General features: G+C 38.5%; 1 protein-coding gene and 1 pseudogene across 1 annotated transcript in view; both read left to right on the top strand.

Annotated features, from left to right (window-relative positions):
- The window catches only part of LOC106734246 (translationally-controlled tumor protein pseudogene), a 7,965-nt pseudogene extending 984 nt beyond the window's left edge, over positions 1 to 6,981 (top strand).
- The window catches only part of LOC102496163 (histone demethylase UTY-like), a gene marked incomplete at its 3' end in the record, with an annotated part of 152,182 nt that continues 140,482 nt past the window's right edge, over positions 6,790 to 18,489 (top strand). The window contains exons 1-3 of the mRNA XM_027769643.1: positions 6,790 to 6,948; positions 7,170 to 7,310; positions 7,475 to 7,538. Coding sequence (XP_027625444.1) covers positions 7,222 to 7,310; positions 7,475 to 7,538 — 153 coding nt within the window. The remainder of the gene's footprint in view (positions 6,949 to 7,169; positions 7,311 to 7,474; positions 7,539 to 18,489) is intronic.

The following is an 18,489-nucleotide window of genomic DNA, read 5'->3' as shown; positions in this document are numbered from 1 at the left end:
CATGAATCCAGATGGCATGGTTGCTCTACTGAACTGCAATGAGGATGATGTGACCCCATATATGATTTTTCTCTAAGGATGGTTTAGAAATGGAAAAATGTTAACAAATTTGGCAATTATTTTGACTCTATCACCTGTCATCATAATTGACCGCTGCTTGTCATCTGTAAAACACCAGGACTAAAGACAAATGGGACTGATGTCATCTTGAGCTCTTCATTTATTTTTGACTGTGATTCATTTGGAGTGGAGGCATTGTTTTTAAGGAAAAAAACATGTCATGTAGGTTGTCTAAAATTAAAATGCATTTAAACTCAAAAAAAGAAGATTAACTTCATGACAAATTTATTCAAAATAAAGTTTGGTGTTTAGTGAGAAAATTGCCTTCTGTTGGATGATTTCTTGCCAATGTCTTTTAAAAAATTATTTTATTTAATTTTGACCAGAGATGAATAAAATGAGAAGTTGCCAGGGTCCAGCCTCAGTGGGGGTGGGTTGACTAGCTGGAGGCTGGGGGAAATAAAAGATTTACTCTACAAAACAGGGAATTCAAAGCACAAAAATAATAATCATGAAACATAATGTCTGTCTTGTGTGACCTGGATTCCACTGAAGTGCCTGTTCTACGCAGAGAAGCCACTTGGTGAGAACCAATGGAAAGGATCCTGAGTACTGGAACCTATTGCCTGTGAATTCATGGCATGATGGGTGTTAGAAACAGAAAAGATTTACTCTACAAAACAGGGAATTCAAAGCACAAAAATAATAATCATGAAACATAATGTCTGTCTTGTGTGACCTGGATTCCACTGAAGTGCCTGTTCTACGCAGAGAAGCCACTTGGTGAGAACCAATGGAAAGGATCCTGAGTACTGGAACCTATTGCCTGTGAATTCATGGCATGATGGGTGTTAGAAACAGATTAATCTATGGTCTATTAAAAAAAAAAAAGAAAGAAAAGGAAGTATTTCTTTGAAACATAAAAGGAAAAGTCTTGAATTTGTATTATTTTTTTTCACACCATTTTGAAATTTGCAGTCTGCAGCTAGGAACCTATTTCTTAGAGCTTTTATATTCTAAACTTTGTCCCAGTCAGTCCTAGAGTATATTCAGAAACAACTGAGGTAATTGTCTTCAACCTGGTTCTAATGGAACAAATCTGATTCATGACTATGCAGGCTTTAATTTTCATACCTGATTTTTTTAATTCTTCCCTAGATTGACCTCTGAAAACCTGGGAGGTTGAGGATGGAAATTAATCCTTTTCACTTAATTATATGTCTAAAAATTGAGTCAAAGTGGAGTCCTAAGGTTTAGGGCGGAGGCTGGTTTACAAAAAAATGGGTTCTGATTGGGTAACTAATTAAATGGCAAAATTTTTACTGAGTTCATGAGCTTATCTTTAAAACTTTTACTAAAAGAGTTTCAGCTATTCCACATGGGACTTACTAGCAAAGTATGAATGAAAAGGTCATATCAGGTAGATGAGAGACATTCCATCCCTTGCTTGCTTAAAAATTTGTAACATCATGGTTAAGGCACTGGACACTCACACATAGTCAATCATGGTTTGAGTCCTGGACCTGGTGGTTTGCTTTCTCACTTTTCCTCTCTCTTTCTGTGCATCTCTCTGGTAAAATTAAAATAAATAAATGAATAAATAAAATTAATTCTTTTAAAAAATTTGTAAAATGATAACTTGCACAAGCAGGCTAGAGTCAAACCATGGTGCTATCATTAGGCTTGCTTGTTAAACACAGGTCTAAGCCATTAGCATGTCATAAAACATATACTTACTATTTAAAAGAAAAAAAAAAACACTAAAAGAAGTTAAAAAAAAAAAAAAAAAGAAGTGGGACCAGCAGTGGCGTAATGCTTATGTCATTGGACTCCCACATAGTAGATCATGTTTTTAAGTCCTGGACCTGGTGACTTAAAAAACTCACACCAGGCACATGTGCATTCGAGGAGAATGAAGGAGAAGGGATTGTGGCGCGGTCATCCCCCCACCCAGGTGTGTGGGGAATTTCTCACTTTCTGTCTCTCTGTTTCTCTCTGTTTCTCTGGCGCTCTGTAGCAAAGCTCTCCTCCACCATAAAAGGAGATGTACTTCAGAGAGAGTAACAAACTGTAAGTACTATAACTACAAAACTAATTTTGGTTCTAGTTTAATGGTAACAATATGTGTTGGCTTGCAAAGTTAGTTGGGATTTTCACTGTTTTTCACTCAACAGTGTCAGAAATTATCAGCCAGCTCTAAATTGTTTTCCTGTTTAAATATGCAAGCGTAGATAATAAAAGGGATTTATTTATTACTAAAAACATAGAAGTACTTGTAAATGATTTTTTCTTCAGGTAAGCTATAATACTTGCCTATAGAAAATCTGTTACTTAGAATGTTATAAAAAGTGCCTTTTGAAGAGTAATTGACAGTGTCCTTTTATATATGTACTTATAAAATTGTGTTTAGGAAGAGATACAGGAGGCATTCCAACTATTTGACAAGAAGGCAGTGGTTAAACCAGTATTATAGAAATACATTATGTTATGACAAATTTTAAGAGAAAAACTAACAAATGAAAAAGTAGATGACATGATCAGAGAAGTAGATATCGACGGAAATTAGTAATTCAACTATGAATAATTCTGTACAGATGATGACTGCAAAATGAAAACCTACTTTGAACTCCTTTACCCCACCCAGAATAATCATATTGTAACTTACTTACCTCTTGCAAAATAAAAGAGATTTTATATTATGTTCATGTTAAGTATACATATAATATATAATCTGTTATAAGGTATTTACACTATAATTTTAAAACTTTTATTTCTTTTATTATACATTTTTGAAGTTTATGCTATAGGGTACATGTGCTCACAGGAGCGAGACAGAGAGAAAAAGTGAGAAATCACTCTGTGGTGATGGGGCTGGGAAGAGGGTGGCCATGTATAATCCCTTCTCCTCAGTTCTACTTCTGGATTTTGGGGATTTTCTGTCTTTTTTCTTTGAGAGAGATTTTTGCTATAGCATGTGTGCACTTGCAGGAGAAACAAAGGAAACAGAAAGTGAGAAATCACCCTGCAGGGAAGATGACCATGCCAGAGTCTCTGCTCCTATAGTCTCTTCTTGGAATTTTGAGTACATTTGCACATGTTGTGAGGTTTCTTTGTTTTTAAGAGAGACTTTTGCCATTAGCCTCATGCGCTTGCCAGAGAAACAGAGAGCAAGCCAGAAATCACCTTCCTGGGGGAGGTGAATGGTTATGCCACAATCCTTTCTTCTCCACAGGATCTTGGGCACACATGCACACATACCTGATATGAGTTTAAGCTGCCTGGTCTGGGATTCAACCACAGTCAACTAAGTGGATGTCTAGTGTTATAACCATTACGCCATATGTGGGTTCCCACAGTATGCATTTTTTTGGTTTTGTTTTTTAAGAGAGATTTATTCTATAGGGCACATGTGCTCACTGGAGACAGAGAGAGAGAAAGCAAGAAATCACCCCCTGTGGGAATGGCCGTGAAACAATTGCTTTTCCTTTATTCTCCTTTTGGGATTTTGGGCATGCATGTACATGTGCCTGGCATGAGTGTTAAGCCACTGGGTCCGGGACTCAGACCTCATTTGACTTCATGAGAGTCCAGCAACATGACTATTATACCATCTACTGGTCTTACAGGGCATCAGTTTTAAGCCAGTGGGTTTGGCACTTGACGGGGCCATGCAGGCAACACAAGCTGGTAAGGATGCTGCCTCCCATTCTAAGGCAGGGCCTGGACGGGGAAGAAACTGAGGCAGGGTCCAGTTTATGAGCCCTCCCTTGTGTCCTTGAACTGGCCGGTATTTAATTTCTCTGCCGTGAGTTTTACTGTTAATTATGGTACCTTGTAAGGGTAAAACATCACCCCCAGCCATTGCAATAAAGCCAATTAGTGATCTTGTGGGAATGTGGTTCCCTAAGATTGACAAGAGGACTAGGAAGTTTAAGACTTCCCCACCTGTCTGTTTTTAAGCCAAAATTAATATACAGATTAAAGTTAGTATAAACCAAAGTAGCATCAGTAGCATATGAAAACTAAGTTAGTTTAAGGCTAGTTTTACGTACATACCCCTTGTTAAAGCTACAGGCCAAAGTTAGCTCATGCTAGGCAAAGTCAGCACATTCACCCAGAGATAAAATAAAAGAACTCACTAATTGACAGACTCAACAAATAAAATAACAACCCATGGTTTCAAGGAAAAGCCTGACTGATGAACAAACCTGAGTGCTCCAGAGAAAAATTAACCACCTTAGCTGGGAGTTCTTATCTAAAGTTAACAGGTAGCTTTCAACTACAAAGAGTTCTTATCTAAAGCAACAGGTAGCTTTCAACTACAAAGAGTTTCTCATCTATGTGCTGTTGACTATGAAAAACTGCTAATAAAACATCCTGTGTTGTCTCCTGAGCTACAAGATCATCTTCCTTTCCCATATAAGATCATAGACTCACCCTCTATTGTTGTAATGTATGGATAGTCCATATATTAACTGTGTCTTTACTTAACAAAACAAGATATCTATCTAGGTCTTTGCAACCAGCAATGCTATCGCCCTGGCCCGGGACTGAAGTTATCAAACATCCTGCAAGCCCCCTCTTCAAAAGACCTTTCCCAATAATCAAGATCTAAGAAGAATATACAACAGACAAATGGACTTCCTCACCCTGAGCAGTATGATTAATTTTACCTAATCTGACAAGACAAACAGCATGTTTTATAATTATTGCTTCCATGCTTTGTATACCCTGTTCCTTAGAGTAAATTTTTTACTTCCCCTCACCCTCCTTACTTCCTAAACCTCCCTCAATAAATACGCATTTTTTAATAGCCATGGCGTGGCAGTCAGGAGCTGGCTCTGGCTGTGGCCGGCTGAGAACATACTAAGGAGCAATGAGGTTTCATTCTAATTTTTTGTTTCTATTCACCCGTGTTGCCTTCCTGTGTACGAGCCACCCACCACTGCCGAGGCCAGACACCGGCAGGCACTTTAACTGTGGTCAGTCTTGTGGGAGTCCTTAATGTCAATGCCAGCTGCTGGCCCCTGAACTACAAGTGTTAATTATGGCTGAGAAAGTTTTCTTTTCTAAGGTTTACTGCATCTTTTTTTTAAAAGAGAGTTTTTTTGCTATGGGGTGTATGTCCTCATGGGAGACTCAGGGACAGAGAGTCAGAAGCTGAGAAATCACCCCTTTGGGGATGGTCACATTTACAGTTCCTTCTCCTTCATTCTCCTCTTGGGATTGAGGACCTGCAGATGCACCTTCCGGTGATTTTTAAGTTGCAGGGTCCAGGACTTGAAATCGGGGTGAGTCAATGGATGTAATCATTACTCATCTGCTGGTTCAGGTAACTGTATCTTTAAATTGTGATGATCCAGGCAGTACTAGTTAAGGGCTCTCCCATCATCAGTTGCACTTCTAGCACCCATGGCCATGTGCATGAATGAACGTCCAAAATTCTCCTCCCTTAGAGGAGAAGAGATCATAGTTACCATGGGAGAAATGGTGATGTGGTTGTGGTGTAATGATTTTCAGTGTCTCTGACAAGGACACACAACTATACCAAAAGCGTCTCTCAGAAATAAAGTGGGAACCAGCAGTTAGCAATGGCTGTCGCTGGAGTCCTATGTAGTCGACCGCGGTTCATGTCCCAGACCTGGTGTCTTAAAACTCACGCCAGGTAGGTGTGCATCCGTGCCCAAGATCCCGAGAGGAGAATAGAGAAGGGATTGCGGCATGACCATCCCCTCGGGGGGGTGATTTCTGGCTTTATGTCTCTCTGTCTCTGTCTTGCAAGCACACGTGCCCTATAGCAAAAAAATCTCTCCAAAAAAATAAACAAAATAAAGTGTGATGATCTTATGTTTATCTTAATGCCTGTCCATAAGCAGTCTGTATTTTTTTTATTGAGGTCTTCCTGGGAGCACAAAGTAGAGACTAACATTTTGGAGTTCTGACTGAATAATCTTTGCCACTGTTCTGTAGATACTATCATAAAGTGATATAAGCACAGCAGATTTATGTTTACCAGTTGCACCAAAATTTGGCACTAACGTGTTATCAGAACTTCGGAGATAAAGAGTTGTGGTTAGCAAAACAAATCCCGTGGGCCTGTTTAATCCGTAGGCGTTGGAGTATACCAATAGAGGTCTGTGCTTTAGATGCTCAGAGAGAGGTGACAGTGAGGACAGGGCCGGTGTACACCTGTGAAAGGGCTGTAAGACTGGCAGATACCCTGGAATTCCTGTGGTGCCAGACTCAGTCTTCTCAAAGTCAATACGTTTCACCACTTTCCCGCAACCTATTCTGGGCCCACCACCCCCCCCCGCCGTTATCCTGGGTAGTTTAATTTTGGGCTCTCGTTTGTGTTTTAAACAAGGTAAAAATCAAGATGTGTTCATCGCTCCGCTGGGTCTCCCTGACGGTATGCCCAATTTTAGATTCGTACTGTTAATTCGCGAGGCCACCGCAGTTCCGGACCACCACAATATGCACTCTCAGCTGAAGCGTTTTTTAACTAAAGTAAATATTCCACCATCTGGATGACTATTTTTTCCCGACAAACATGTTCCTAACCAATTACCAACCACTGGCTTCTGTCTTGCTTTCAGGACGTTGACAGTCTCGTTGGGCGCGGCTTCGGCAACTAGCAAGTTTAGTGGAGCTTTCGCTGACGAGAGTCAACAAAGGTCACGTGAGGCGTATCGGTTGCTACCATTGGAGTAGGCTGGCCAGCCGGGGTCGGGAAGACACCACGGCTGCGTGGGGTTTATCCTGTGACACAATTACAACAACTTTGTGCTCGTCCTGGCGAAGTTTGTGATTCCGGGAAACTCTTTGCTTTTACTACAGCGCAAGCTTTCGCCTTCTCTGCAGTCTTCGCCTGCCTTGCTTTGTGACCTGGTAGCTGAGCTTCACAGCCTGTGCATCTTTTGATTTTGCTTTTGCTTTGGGGTTTTTCGTTGCTGCCCGGGGGGCGGGGGTGTCGGGGGCCGCAATAAAGTTGGTATATTTCAGTTTCAAGGTGGGATTAAGGACGACATTTCAAGCTCTGGACCAAGCGTGGGTGGGTGTTTACGTACGAGCTGTAAGCTGTAAATTCGTGGCGTTTCTAGGAAATCCAGCGGAGTGTCGCTCGCTAGCGCTGCTGCAGCCTTCGGTGATGAGGAAAAGAAAATGGCGGCGAGAACAGCAAGCAGCAATAACGAAGAGGGGTCTCTGAGTCTGACAGCAGAGGAGAGGGAGGCACTCGGTGGATTGGACAGGTACGGACTGCCGTCACCCGGCCGATTGACTCCTAATCGGCTGGCGTCACTCTGGGAAGGCCGCAGCGCAGTTGTTCTCTGTGGGGCCAGGACCTCAGGCCTCAGGCAGGGATGGTTTAGTGGCTTCCCTGGATCGTTAACAAGCTGCGTGTGTCTCTCCACAGCAGCCTCTTCGGATTCATGAGCCTTCACGAAAATGGCGCCAGGACGAAAACCCTCTTGGGCAAGGTAAGGCAACAACTTGGGGACCTCTGCGTGGAAACGGCCTTTCTGGCTTGTGCTCTGCTTGCTTGCTCCAAATGGGCCCCCTATTCCTGCGCAACCCTATTCGCGCTCTTTGTAGTCCCTAAGCTATGGTCCCAGGGTATTTGGAAAAGAGTTTCTTGCTTTTGCTCTTCCTTTAACGCTGGATGCCTCCCTCGCTGCCTTGCCTACTACTCTCTTGTAACTTGAGGAAAATAGATGGCAGCATTTTGAGGCCGGGTCTTAACTGGATAGACGTTATTTGACGGTTTTCGGGTTAGGCTAGGAATTTCTGAATTTTAGTGTAACAAGTTGTGAATCAGCATAGTTCTCAAATTTATAACCAAACTCCTTGTATTTTTCCCTGATTTTACTGACATGTTTTAAGCTTTCATATGTTCGTAGTTTCAAAACGAGGAACGTCCTGGTTGATGGTGGTAAAGTTTTATTCAGTATTGACCCACACACTATATTCCTATTGTATATTTGACCTAAAGCTAAGTGCTTTGTTTACTTTTTAAAGGTCTAGCAGTAGCCCGAAAAAGCTGCCATTGTGATTTTATGAATGCCTTTTCTCCGAGGACCCTGTTTCCTGTGTCAGATGCATACCACAGAAAGGTCTTATTTGTTTTGGTAAAAAGTTGGCTTCCCTGCCATCTAGGTAATGGCTGCTTGTAGGCCAAGATGGCGGGAAATAGGAGGAGAAAAGAAGGGTTTTCAGGAAAGGAGGAAGCTTGAACAGGGGAATCTTAGTGGAGCAGGTCTCGAAGTCAAGTGGGTTACCTCTTGTGTTTGGTCGTTCCTTATTTAAAACAAGTCTTAGATTGAGAGCAGCTTTTATAAACCAAGTATTTGTTTATCCATTGTAGAAATTAGTTACTTCTGGCAAACTATTGCTTAAAGGCTGTGGAATCTTAATCTTTCATTTTTAAATCTACAGATCAAGATCTGGTTAAAATGCTTGTGTACTCTGAACTGTGTATGATAAACTAAGGAAGGTGCAGCAATTGCTGCGTTCATCAAGTACTTTATCTGGAATAAATCAGTAATAATTTTCACAACTGTTTTAATTGATGTATTAAATAACTTTATTCTTAAAATGAAATTTTTACCGCTATGACTTTTTTATGTACTTTGATTTACCATAGGCATGAAGTTTTTTACCAGTAATTTTTAAAGTTATATGATAAGAGAAAAATAATAAAACTAAAATGTAATACTTTTTTCCCCAGAAAATCTGATCTACCTGACTGAGGATTAAAGTTTAAATTGAATTTTGTTTATGTAGTTCATGAAGAATATCACTAGCAAAGTAATGACTAGTTTTGATATGATATCAGCAATAGTGATTGTTGGTTTTCCTGCCTTAGTTTTAAAAATATTTGGATGTTGGGGCTGACAGATGGTGTGGTGGTTAAGGCAGCTAGACTCCCACATGGTTGACCATGGTTTGATTCTCAGACCTGGCACCTTGTTTCCCAACTTTACTGTTCTCTCTCTCTTTGTCTCTTTCTGGTTAATCTAAAAAAAAATAATGACAATGAATAAAATTTTAAAAATTAGATTTTTAAATATTTTCAAAAAAATCTGAATACATTTATAGTTGTCTTTTAAGTATCTTAAGAAAATAATACAGGTTGGGAACCAGCAGTTAGCATATATAATGGCTATGTCTCTGGAGTCCCACGTAGTCGACCGTGGTTCCAGTCCTGGACGCAGTGGCTTAGAACTCACTCCGGGTGCGTGTGCGTGTGTACCCAAGATCCCAAGAGGAGAATGGAGGAGAAGGGATTGTGGCGTGATCATCTCCCCTGGGGGGGTGATTTCTCGCTTTCTGTCCCTATGTCTCTGTCTGTCTGGTGAGGCATGCGCCCTATAGAAGACCTCTCAAAAAAAAAAAACAAAAAGAAAATACAAATTAAAAAGAATCTTAGTGGAGCAGGTCTCGAAGTCAAGTGGGTTACCTCTTGTGTTTGGTCGTTCCTTATTTAAAACAAGTCTTAGATTGAGAGCAGCTTTTATAAACCAAGTATTTGTTTATCCATTGTAGAAATTAGTTACTTCTGGCAAACTATTGCTTAAAGGCTGTGGAATCTTAATCTTTCATTTTTAAATCTACAGATCAAGATCTGGTTAAAATGCTTGTGTACTCTGAACTGTGTATGATAAACTAAGGAAGGTGCAGCAATTGCTGCGTTCATCAAGTACTTTATCTGGAATAAATCAGTAATAATTTTCACAACTGTTTTAATTGATGTATTAAATAACTTTATTCTTAAAATGAAATTTTTACCGCTATGACTTTTTTATGTACTTTGATTTACCATAGGCATGAAGTTTTTTACCAGTAATTTTTAAAGTTATATGATAAGAGAAAAATAATAAAACTAAAATGTAATACTTTTTTCCCCAGAAAATCTGATCTACCTGACTGAGGATTAAAGTTTAAATTGAATTTTGTTTATGTAGTTCATGAAGAATATCACTAGCAAAGTAATGACTAGTTTTGATATGATATCAGCAATAGTGATTGTTGGTTTTCCTGCCTTAGTTTTAAAAATATTTGGATGTTGCAGGCCACAGATGGTGTGGTGGTTAAGGCAGCTAGACTCCCACATGGTTGACCATGGTTTGATTCTCAGACCTGGCACCTTGTTTCCCAACTTTACTGTTCTCTCTCTCTTTGTCTCTTTCTGGTTAATCTAAAAAAAAATAATGACAATGAATAAAATTTTAAAAATTAGATTTTTAAATATTTTCAAAAAAATCTGAATACATTTATAGTTGTCTTTTAAGTATCTTAAGAAAATAATACAGGTTGGGAACCAGCAGTTAGCATATATAATGGCTATGTCTCTGGAGTCCCACGTAGTCGACCGTGGTTCCAGTCCTGGACGCAGTGGCTTAGAACTCACTCCGGGTGCGTGTGCGTGTGTACCCAAGATCCCAAGAGGAGAATGGAGGAGAAGGGATTGTGGCGTGATCATCTCCCCTGGGGGGGTGATTTCTCGCTTTCTGTCCCTATGTCTCTGTCTGTCTGGTGAGGCATGCGCCCTATAGAAGACCTCTCAAAAAAAAAAAACAAAAAGAAAATACAAATTAAAAAGAATGTTTACTTTTGTGTTTGTTGGGAGGGAGAGGTTTTTGCTAAACGGCGCCGGCGCTGTCCAGACAGAGAGGAGGTATTTCGCCATGGCCTGAAACATTTCTTTAAAAAAATTCTAACAGTAGATGACATAAGGTTTTGCCAGTATGATTCTAAAAATAAAGCACAAACAACCGTTCCTTTTCACAACAGTTCTTTTTCAACCCAGCCTGAGTCCTTTTTCATCCTAGGAATTGACGTGTTTCTTTTCAAACAACAGCAATTTGTGGCAGATTCTATGATAAATATGAAGCATCCCACTTAAAATCTTGATTTAAAACATCTTAAACAATCCTTAAATCCTAGTCATTAAAAATATGGACATACTTATTTCTTCTGTTAATAATGTAAAACAGACTGCATTGATGTGATTAAATTCCTAGAACCCTCAGTTCTTTAGGAGTGCACTGGTATCATTTACAGAAGTGTGCTGAACTTGATGAAGTTTATGTTGAGAAATAAACTTCATATTTTTGTTTGAATTCCAATTTTCACGAACTTTTTGAATCCTCTGGTATGTATTTGCATAATGTAAGGAATATATCTGTAACCTTCAAAAATTTCCTCCTGCCTTTTGAAATCCTTTTTATTACTATTCGTCATTTCTTGATAACCATTGGTATACACTGTTTTTTTTTTTTTTTTTTTTTTAAGAGAGCTTTTTGCTATAGGGTGCATGCACTTACCAGAAAGACAGAGACAGAGAGTTAGAAAGCGAGAAATCACCCCCTGAGGGTATTTGGTATAGTCACACTGCAGTCCCTTCTCTTCCATTCTCCTCTTGGGATCTTGGGCATGCACGCACGCACATGCGCCTGGCATGAGTTTAAGCCAGCGGGTTCAGAACTTGAATGGCTGTTGACTACATGGGAGTCCAGCGACATAGCCATGACGCTAACTGCTGGTCCCATACACTGGTTTTTCTTTTGTCACTTTGTCAGTTTACTTTTGCATTTATGCAAAAGTGGATATTTTGTGTGTGTGAGGGTAAATTAAGGGGTTGAATTAACTCCCAGTATTTCTTTTTTAGCTATGATTGTTACGATGTTTCTTCTCCTGATGAATTTGTTGCAATATCTACAATAAAATAGTTTTTTTCTCTTTCTGACAGAAAATTGCCTTTAACCATTTAAATTCAAAAAGTTTTGTACCAACCTATATTATTGCTCTTTCTGTTTTTATTAATTTTACATTTTCTCTGTAAGTTTCATTTATGTTTTCAAATGTAAGTGTTGGCTTACAAATTTCTCAAATTTTAAAACATGTAATAAGTATTTCTTTCTTATTCTCAGCTTTCTTAGACTTTAAGAACATTTATCCTAATAACTAATATTTCTTAGTGTCTTTTTTTTAATTTTAAGAGATTTTTGCTATAGCACACATGTGCTTTCTGGAGAGACAGAGACAGAAAAGTGAGAAATTATGCCTTGGGGGGGGATGGCCATACTGTAATTTCTTGTCTTCCATTCTCTTCTTAGGATTTTGGGCACACAGGCATATGTGCCTTGGGTGAGTTTTAAGCCGCCAGGTCTGGGGCTTTATCCACAGTCAACCATGTGGGAGACCAGTGATATAACCATCATGGTAGCAACTGGTCCCAGTCTCTAATTTTTTTTAACATTTATGAAATAGCATTTACATATGCCCTAACAATAGTTGTAATGAATCTCTTAGAATGGTTATAGTAGTAGACTTAAATTATAAGAATTATTAGATTATCATTTGAAATACAGAGTTGTAAGTTTTGGGGGTTAAAAATAAATTAGTAATGAATATTGATTTTTAGTAATGGAATTTTTAGATTATCATATGATCTTACATTGTAGTTTAACTTACGTTGACAGTACAACCTACTAATACTTGATTTGTAGTGCAGTTCAAGTAATTAAGTGAAAAACAGATTTTTAACAACAGGACTTGCTGCATTTTGGAAAACATTTTGGTTTGATTTTGTTCATATTAGGATAAAGTGTTTGGTTGAAATGAATTATAATATTGTTATTTCAGTATTTTTTTAATATAATGCTAGAACCTAGGGTATGTTAATCACTAGAAGAGAAGTGTTGTTAATATAGCCTGAGATTCTGTTGTTTATTTTGAATTATCTTCATCAAATTTCAGTTTTATTTAGATGGTGTATTAGTTGAATCGGAGGGGATTTTGTCAATCAGTAGAGAGTTTAATAGGAAAGTTAAACTGTACTATTCAATATAATATGTTCTCTAGGTGGTATTTTTAGAACTGTTTTTGTTTAAAACTTCTGGGTAATGCAAGAAATTAAAATTGATTAAATGGTCTATTTTTCTTGACTTTGTTTGCTCACATGTAAATGGTGAAGGAAAACCTATTAAAATATTTTCATCAGGTTGCAGGTAGCATGGTGGTTAAAAGCATTGGATTCCCACATGGCAGCTGTGGTTTGAGTCCTTGACCTGGTAGATTGCTTTTCCCTTCCCCTTTCTCTCTCTGTGTGTCTCTGGTCAGACAAAATAATAACAAATGGAATTAAAAATAAATAATTCTTTTAAAAAATGCTTCTAGGACTATCTTGCAATGTATGGTTAAGTTGCTGGATTCCATAGAGCCAACTCTGCAGTCAGAGTCCAGGATCCTGGGTTGAGAATCTAGTGCATGTGGTGCTTGTCCAAAATCTTTTTTTTTTTAATTTTTATTTTTTGGAGAGGTTTTTGCTATAGGGCACCTATGCTTGCCAGAATGACAGAGAGAGACAGAGAGACAGAAAGCAGGAAATCACCCGCCAGGGAGGTTGGTCACACCACAATCCCTTCTCCTCCATTCTCTTCTCGGGATCTTGGGCATGCAAATACATGTGCCCGGCGTGAGTTTAAGCCACCGGGCCCGGGACTTGAACTGCGGTTGACTACATGGGAGTCCAGCAACATAGCCATTATGCTAACTGCTGGTCCTGTGCTTGTCCAAAATTCTGAAAGGAAAGGGAAATGGATGAGGAAGGATTGCATTGTGACTATTCCCCACGGATGTATGCTTTCTCATTTTTTCTCTCTCTGGCAGATGCGTATGGCCCGGCCAAAAACAAAACTTTTAGAAGTGTGTGTGTGTGTGTGTGTGTGTGTGTCTTTTTTAACTTAAAAACAAAAAACAAAACAAAACAAAAAAAACAAGACAATCTATAAAATTAAAACAGTTTTACCCATCTAGTGCACGTTACAATAAATGTATATTTTGCAGTGAAAATGTAACCAGAAGTATTCAGAAAGGGCAGATTTATATTAAAAATTAAAAAGTGGACAGGATATAAGTAAAGTATTCAACTAAAGATGGTATGTTTATCACTTCAAATGAATTATGATCATTTTTTTTATCTATTCTACTTTAGAGATGATCTAGCTCACTTTTTTCTCTCCAATGATCTTTTCTTCAAATTTGAAATGCTGTAATATTTTATTTAGCCAATTCTTGGGTTATAACCTTAAATTCTCCAATTCTTTCAAAATATCCTTTCAAACTTATCTTTCATAACTCTACTGTCCTTTCCATTACAAAGAGATGTCTGTGGGGCCCTACTTTTATAAAAGAAGTGTTTATAAATGTATGGTGAAATTAAATGGCCTTAGAATGTTTACTTTTTTTTTAATGTTTATATATGCTTTTTAAGAAAGAATTATTTATTTAATTTTATTTATTCATTCATTTATTTTAACTTGCCAGAGACAGACACAAAAGAGAGAAAGAGAGGGAAAGTGACAAAGCACGCTGTCAGGTTTAGTACTCTAACCGTGGTCATCCATTTGGGAGTGTCCAGCCACTTAACCACCATACCACCTGCTGGTCCCCTAATGTTTATATATGTTTAACACACATATACTTTCTCATTATAAAGAAAATAGATAGTTGAATGAGTTAAAAATCAAGCAGTGGGCCAGCAGGTGTTATAGCAGTTACTTCATGATTTTCCTATGCTGACTATGGTTCAAGTCCACCTTGGCACATGTTTGTCCCTAAGGTCCTGGGAGAAGCAGAGAGGACAAGGGACTGTAGATGACTTTCCCACCCAGGGGGTGACTTCTTACTTTCCTCCTCATTGTTTTTGTCTATATCTCTCTCCAGGGAGCACACATGCCTTAAAGCAAAAAAACCTCTTTAAAAAATCAACCACAGAAGACTGGCAGGTATTGGTGGTTAAGGCGCTAGACTTCCATATAGCCAACCACGATCTGAGTCCTAGACCTGATGACTTGCTTTCTCACTTCCTCTCTTTGTCAGTCTCTGGTGAATTAAGTAACAATAATACTAACACTACAAAAATAAAATTGTAGGGGCCAGCAGGTGGCATGGTGGGTAAGGTGCTGGACTTCCACATGACTGACCACGGTTTGAGTCCCAAACTTGGCAGCTTGGTTTCTCAAACTCCCTCTCCATCGCTCTGTCCCTCTCAGGTCAAATTAAAATAAATAAATAAATAAATAAGTAAATAAAGTTAAATAAAATAATTATTTTAAAAGATATTTAGTAGGAAAATAGAGAGGAAAAGCATTAATGGGACAAAGAAATCGGGTATTATCTGTTGAAGATACTTTTATAGTTTTATCAACTGGACTAGGGAGAAATGTTCACATGTTGAAATACTTTGTAAGCTAAATAGTGTGATTGAATGTATAAAAGAAAGTGAAATAAAAATAAAACCCCACAGGAATCATACTGTCTTGTTACTTAAAAATTAGGTTGTCAGTTTGATGGCTTAAAAAGTATGTTCTAGGGAACAACAGTGTAGTGGCTATGTGATTGGACTCCCATGTAGTTGACCATGGTTCAAGTCCCAGACCCAGTGGCTTAAACTCACGCCAGGCACGTGTGCATAAGATCACAAGAGGAGAATGGAGGAGAAGGGATTGCAGTGTGGCCATCCCCCTGGGGGGTGATTTCTCGTTTTCTGTCTCTCTGTCTCTCTTTCTGGGGAGTGCACATGCCCTATAGCAAAAACCTCTCCAAAAAGTAAAAAGAAAGTATGTTCTAGTAACAAACTTATTTTCTAAATAATTATGGTTATTGATTACATATTACAAGACAGATCTTAAGTAGAGACAGTACAGGAATAAAATTTAGTACAAAAGTGGTCATACAAAGCTGAAGTGATCATGAAATACAGTACTCTCATATCTGAGTAGAATTCAAAACTGTACAGTTTTAAGCAGGCACTTTCTAGTTGTGATTTTTTCATTGAGTAGCTAGCCTATCTCTTTTTACAATAAAATTGAAATGGCTCAGGAATATTTGATTGCTACTATTTAAGTTAGTGAGTAAATAATAATTTTACCTGATAGAAATTTTTGTGATTGTAGTATATAAAATTTATTTGTAGGTCTAACATTATAAACCAAAGTGAATTTTTAGTCCTTGGTTAACTACTGTATTAAGTAAATATTTCTTCTGACATACATTATATAATTTTTACTTTTGAAGTTTAGTTTTACATTACAACTTGTTGTAATGTGTGAACTCTTCAGAATTGATGCTAAAGAATGAGATTTTTTTAAACAGGAAAAATCTAGAGGGTTATTTTGTCATAAAATTTCAAAAGATTAGTTAATAGGGCCACAGGTGGCATGGTGGTTAAGGCACTGGACTTCCCCATGACTCTTGCAGTTTGAGTCCCAGCCCTGGAAGCTTAAAAATCATACTAGGCGTGTGTGCATGGATGTCCCATATCCCAAGAGAACAGAGGAAAAGGATTGCAGTATGGTCATTCTCGCTGGGGCATAGTTTCTTACTTTCCCTCTTTGGTGAGCAAAAGAGTGAAAAATGAAAAAAGATTGAGTTGACAATGCACCTTTTAAGTATACATATTTGGAGGTTTTGTAATGATTAGCATATTTTATAAACTCCTAAAAGTTTCACATGATTGGCTTTATAAATATCTGGGTAAGGAAAGTTTAAAATTGATAATATTGCTTGTGCCCACAACTCAGAGCAACAAAATCTTGAGTGCCATGAGAGCAAGACTTTAATGCAGATCGTATATAGGAAAAAATATGATGGATTTCTTCGTAATATTGGTCATGTAGTTCCTTTAGTGAAAGAATAATTGACACGGGGCCAGCAGGTGGCATAGTGACTGAGGTGCCAGTTTTCCATATGGTCAACCACTATTTCAGTCCTGGACCTGGTGACCTGAAACATGCTGGGTGCATGCAGGTGCATGCCCGAAATTCCAAGGAGAAGGGATTATGGCACAGCCATTCCCCGTGGGATGTGATTTTTTCACTTTCTCTCTTTCTGAGTCTCTGGTGAGTGCACATGCCCTATATCAGAAGTGTCTCTTGGGAACCAGCAGTTAGCGTAATGGCTATGTCGCTGGACTCCCACGTAGTTGACCGCGGTTTACGTCCTGGACCTGGTGGCTTAAAACTCATGCTGGGCGCGTGTGCGTGCGTGCCCAAGATCCCGGGAGGAGAATGGAGAAAGGATTGCGGCGTGACCATCCCCCCTGGGGGATGATTTCTCGCTTTCTGTCTCTATGTCTCTCTCTGTCTGTCTGGCAAGCGCACGCGCCCTACAGTGAAAATCTCTCCCCCCCCCAAAAAAAAAGAAATGTCTCTTAAAAAAAATAAAGAATTAGTCAATGGAGGATCATTAGTGTGGAAATTTGTAAAATGCTTTACTAATTCACGATAGGTCTAACTTGTGGCATCGGTAGTTATGATGTTTTGATCCCACGTGGCCAACTGTGCTGCTTGAGAACCTCTGGCTTGGAAAACACCAGATGCCAGGACCAGCAGATGGTGAAAGTGGTTCTGTAGCTGAACTCTCATGTGGCTAAAAGTGGTTTGAGTCCTTGACCCACTGGCTTCACATCCACACTGGTTGCATGTGCCTGCGTGCCCAAAATCCTGAGAGGAGAATAGAAAATAAGGGATTGCAGTGTGACCATCCCATACCCCCTGAGAGGAGATTTTTCACTTTCTGTCTTTCTCTCTCTCTCTCTCTGGTGTGCCAGTGTGCTCTATAGCAAAAATCTTTCTTAAAAAAATAAAAAAGTAGAAAGAAAAACACCAGATGCCCGTGTGAACATCCCCAAAATCCTGAAACGAGAGAAATAAGATTCAAGGCAATTCCCCCTGGGGGTGTGTGTATGCTTTCTCACTTTCTTTTTCTTTCTCTCTCTCTCTCTCAGGAGCACATGGGCCTTAGGAGAAAAAATAACATAGATAAGGGTCCTTTTAATAGAGTAAAATTTTAGTGCTTAATTGTATAGAATTGTTTCTTGAAGATTATTTTCTTAATTTACATAATGGTAGTGCTAAAATTTTATTTAACAAAATCATAATTTAAAATCCATTTTAGCTTTTAGCATATACTTAAATAATAACCTGTTTGCATGTTCTCTTTCTGTCTGGTGTTCTTTTGTAGTAATCTTTGGTTTCTTAATTGAAGATACCCAAATGAGTGTTCATAGGCCAGTTAAGGAATTCCAGGGAGAGAAGAGATATACCGTTTTCATTTTACATATTTCTAGGCTATCTTATTTTACTTTCACATTACATGTGCACGTGTTAGGTTTTTTTGTTATGGCACATGTAACATAAATACACATAAAATAAAATTCATTCTCATTTTTTAAGTGTACAGACCAGTTGTATTAAATATATATATATAATATTGGGGAACCATTGTCACTATTATCTCCAGAACTCTTTTTTGAAATTAAAACCATTAAACAGTAACTCCTTTCCTGTTCTTCCCTGGCAGGCCCACTTTACTCTCTATCTCTGTAATTTTTTTTTTGGAGAGTTTTTTTTTTTTTTTTTGCTA

This window comes from Tupaia chinensis, unplaced genomic scaffold (genome assembly GCF_000334495.1).
Source record: "Tupaia chinensis unplaced genomic scaffold, TupChi_1.0 Scaffold150112_1, whole genome shotgun sequence".
NCBI lineage: Eukaryota > Metazoa > Chordata > Mammalia > Scandentia > Tupaiidae > Tupaia > Tupaia belangeri.
The sequence above is the reverse complement of the archived record's forward strand: the minus strand, read 5'-3'. Positions and strand labels throughout refer to the sequence as shown.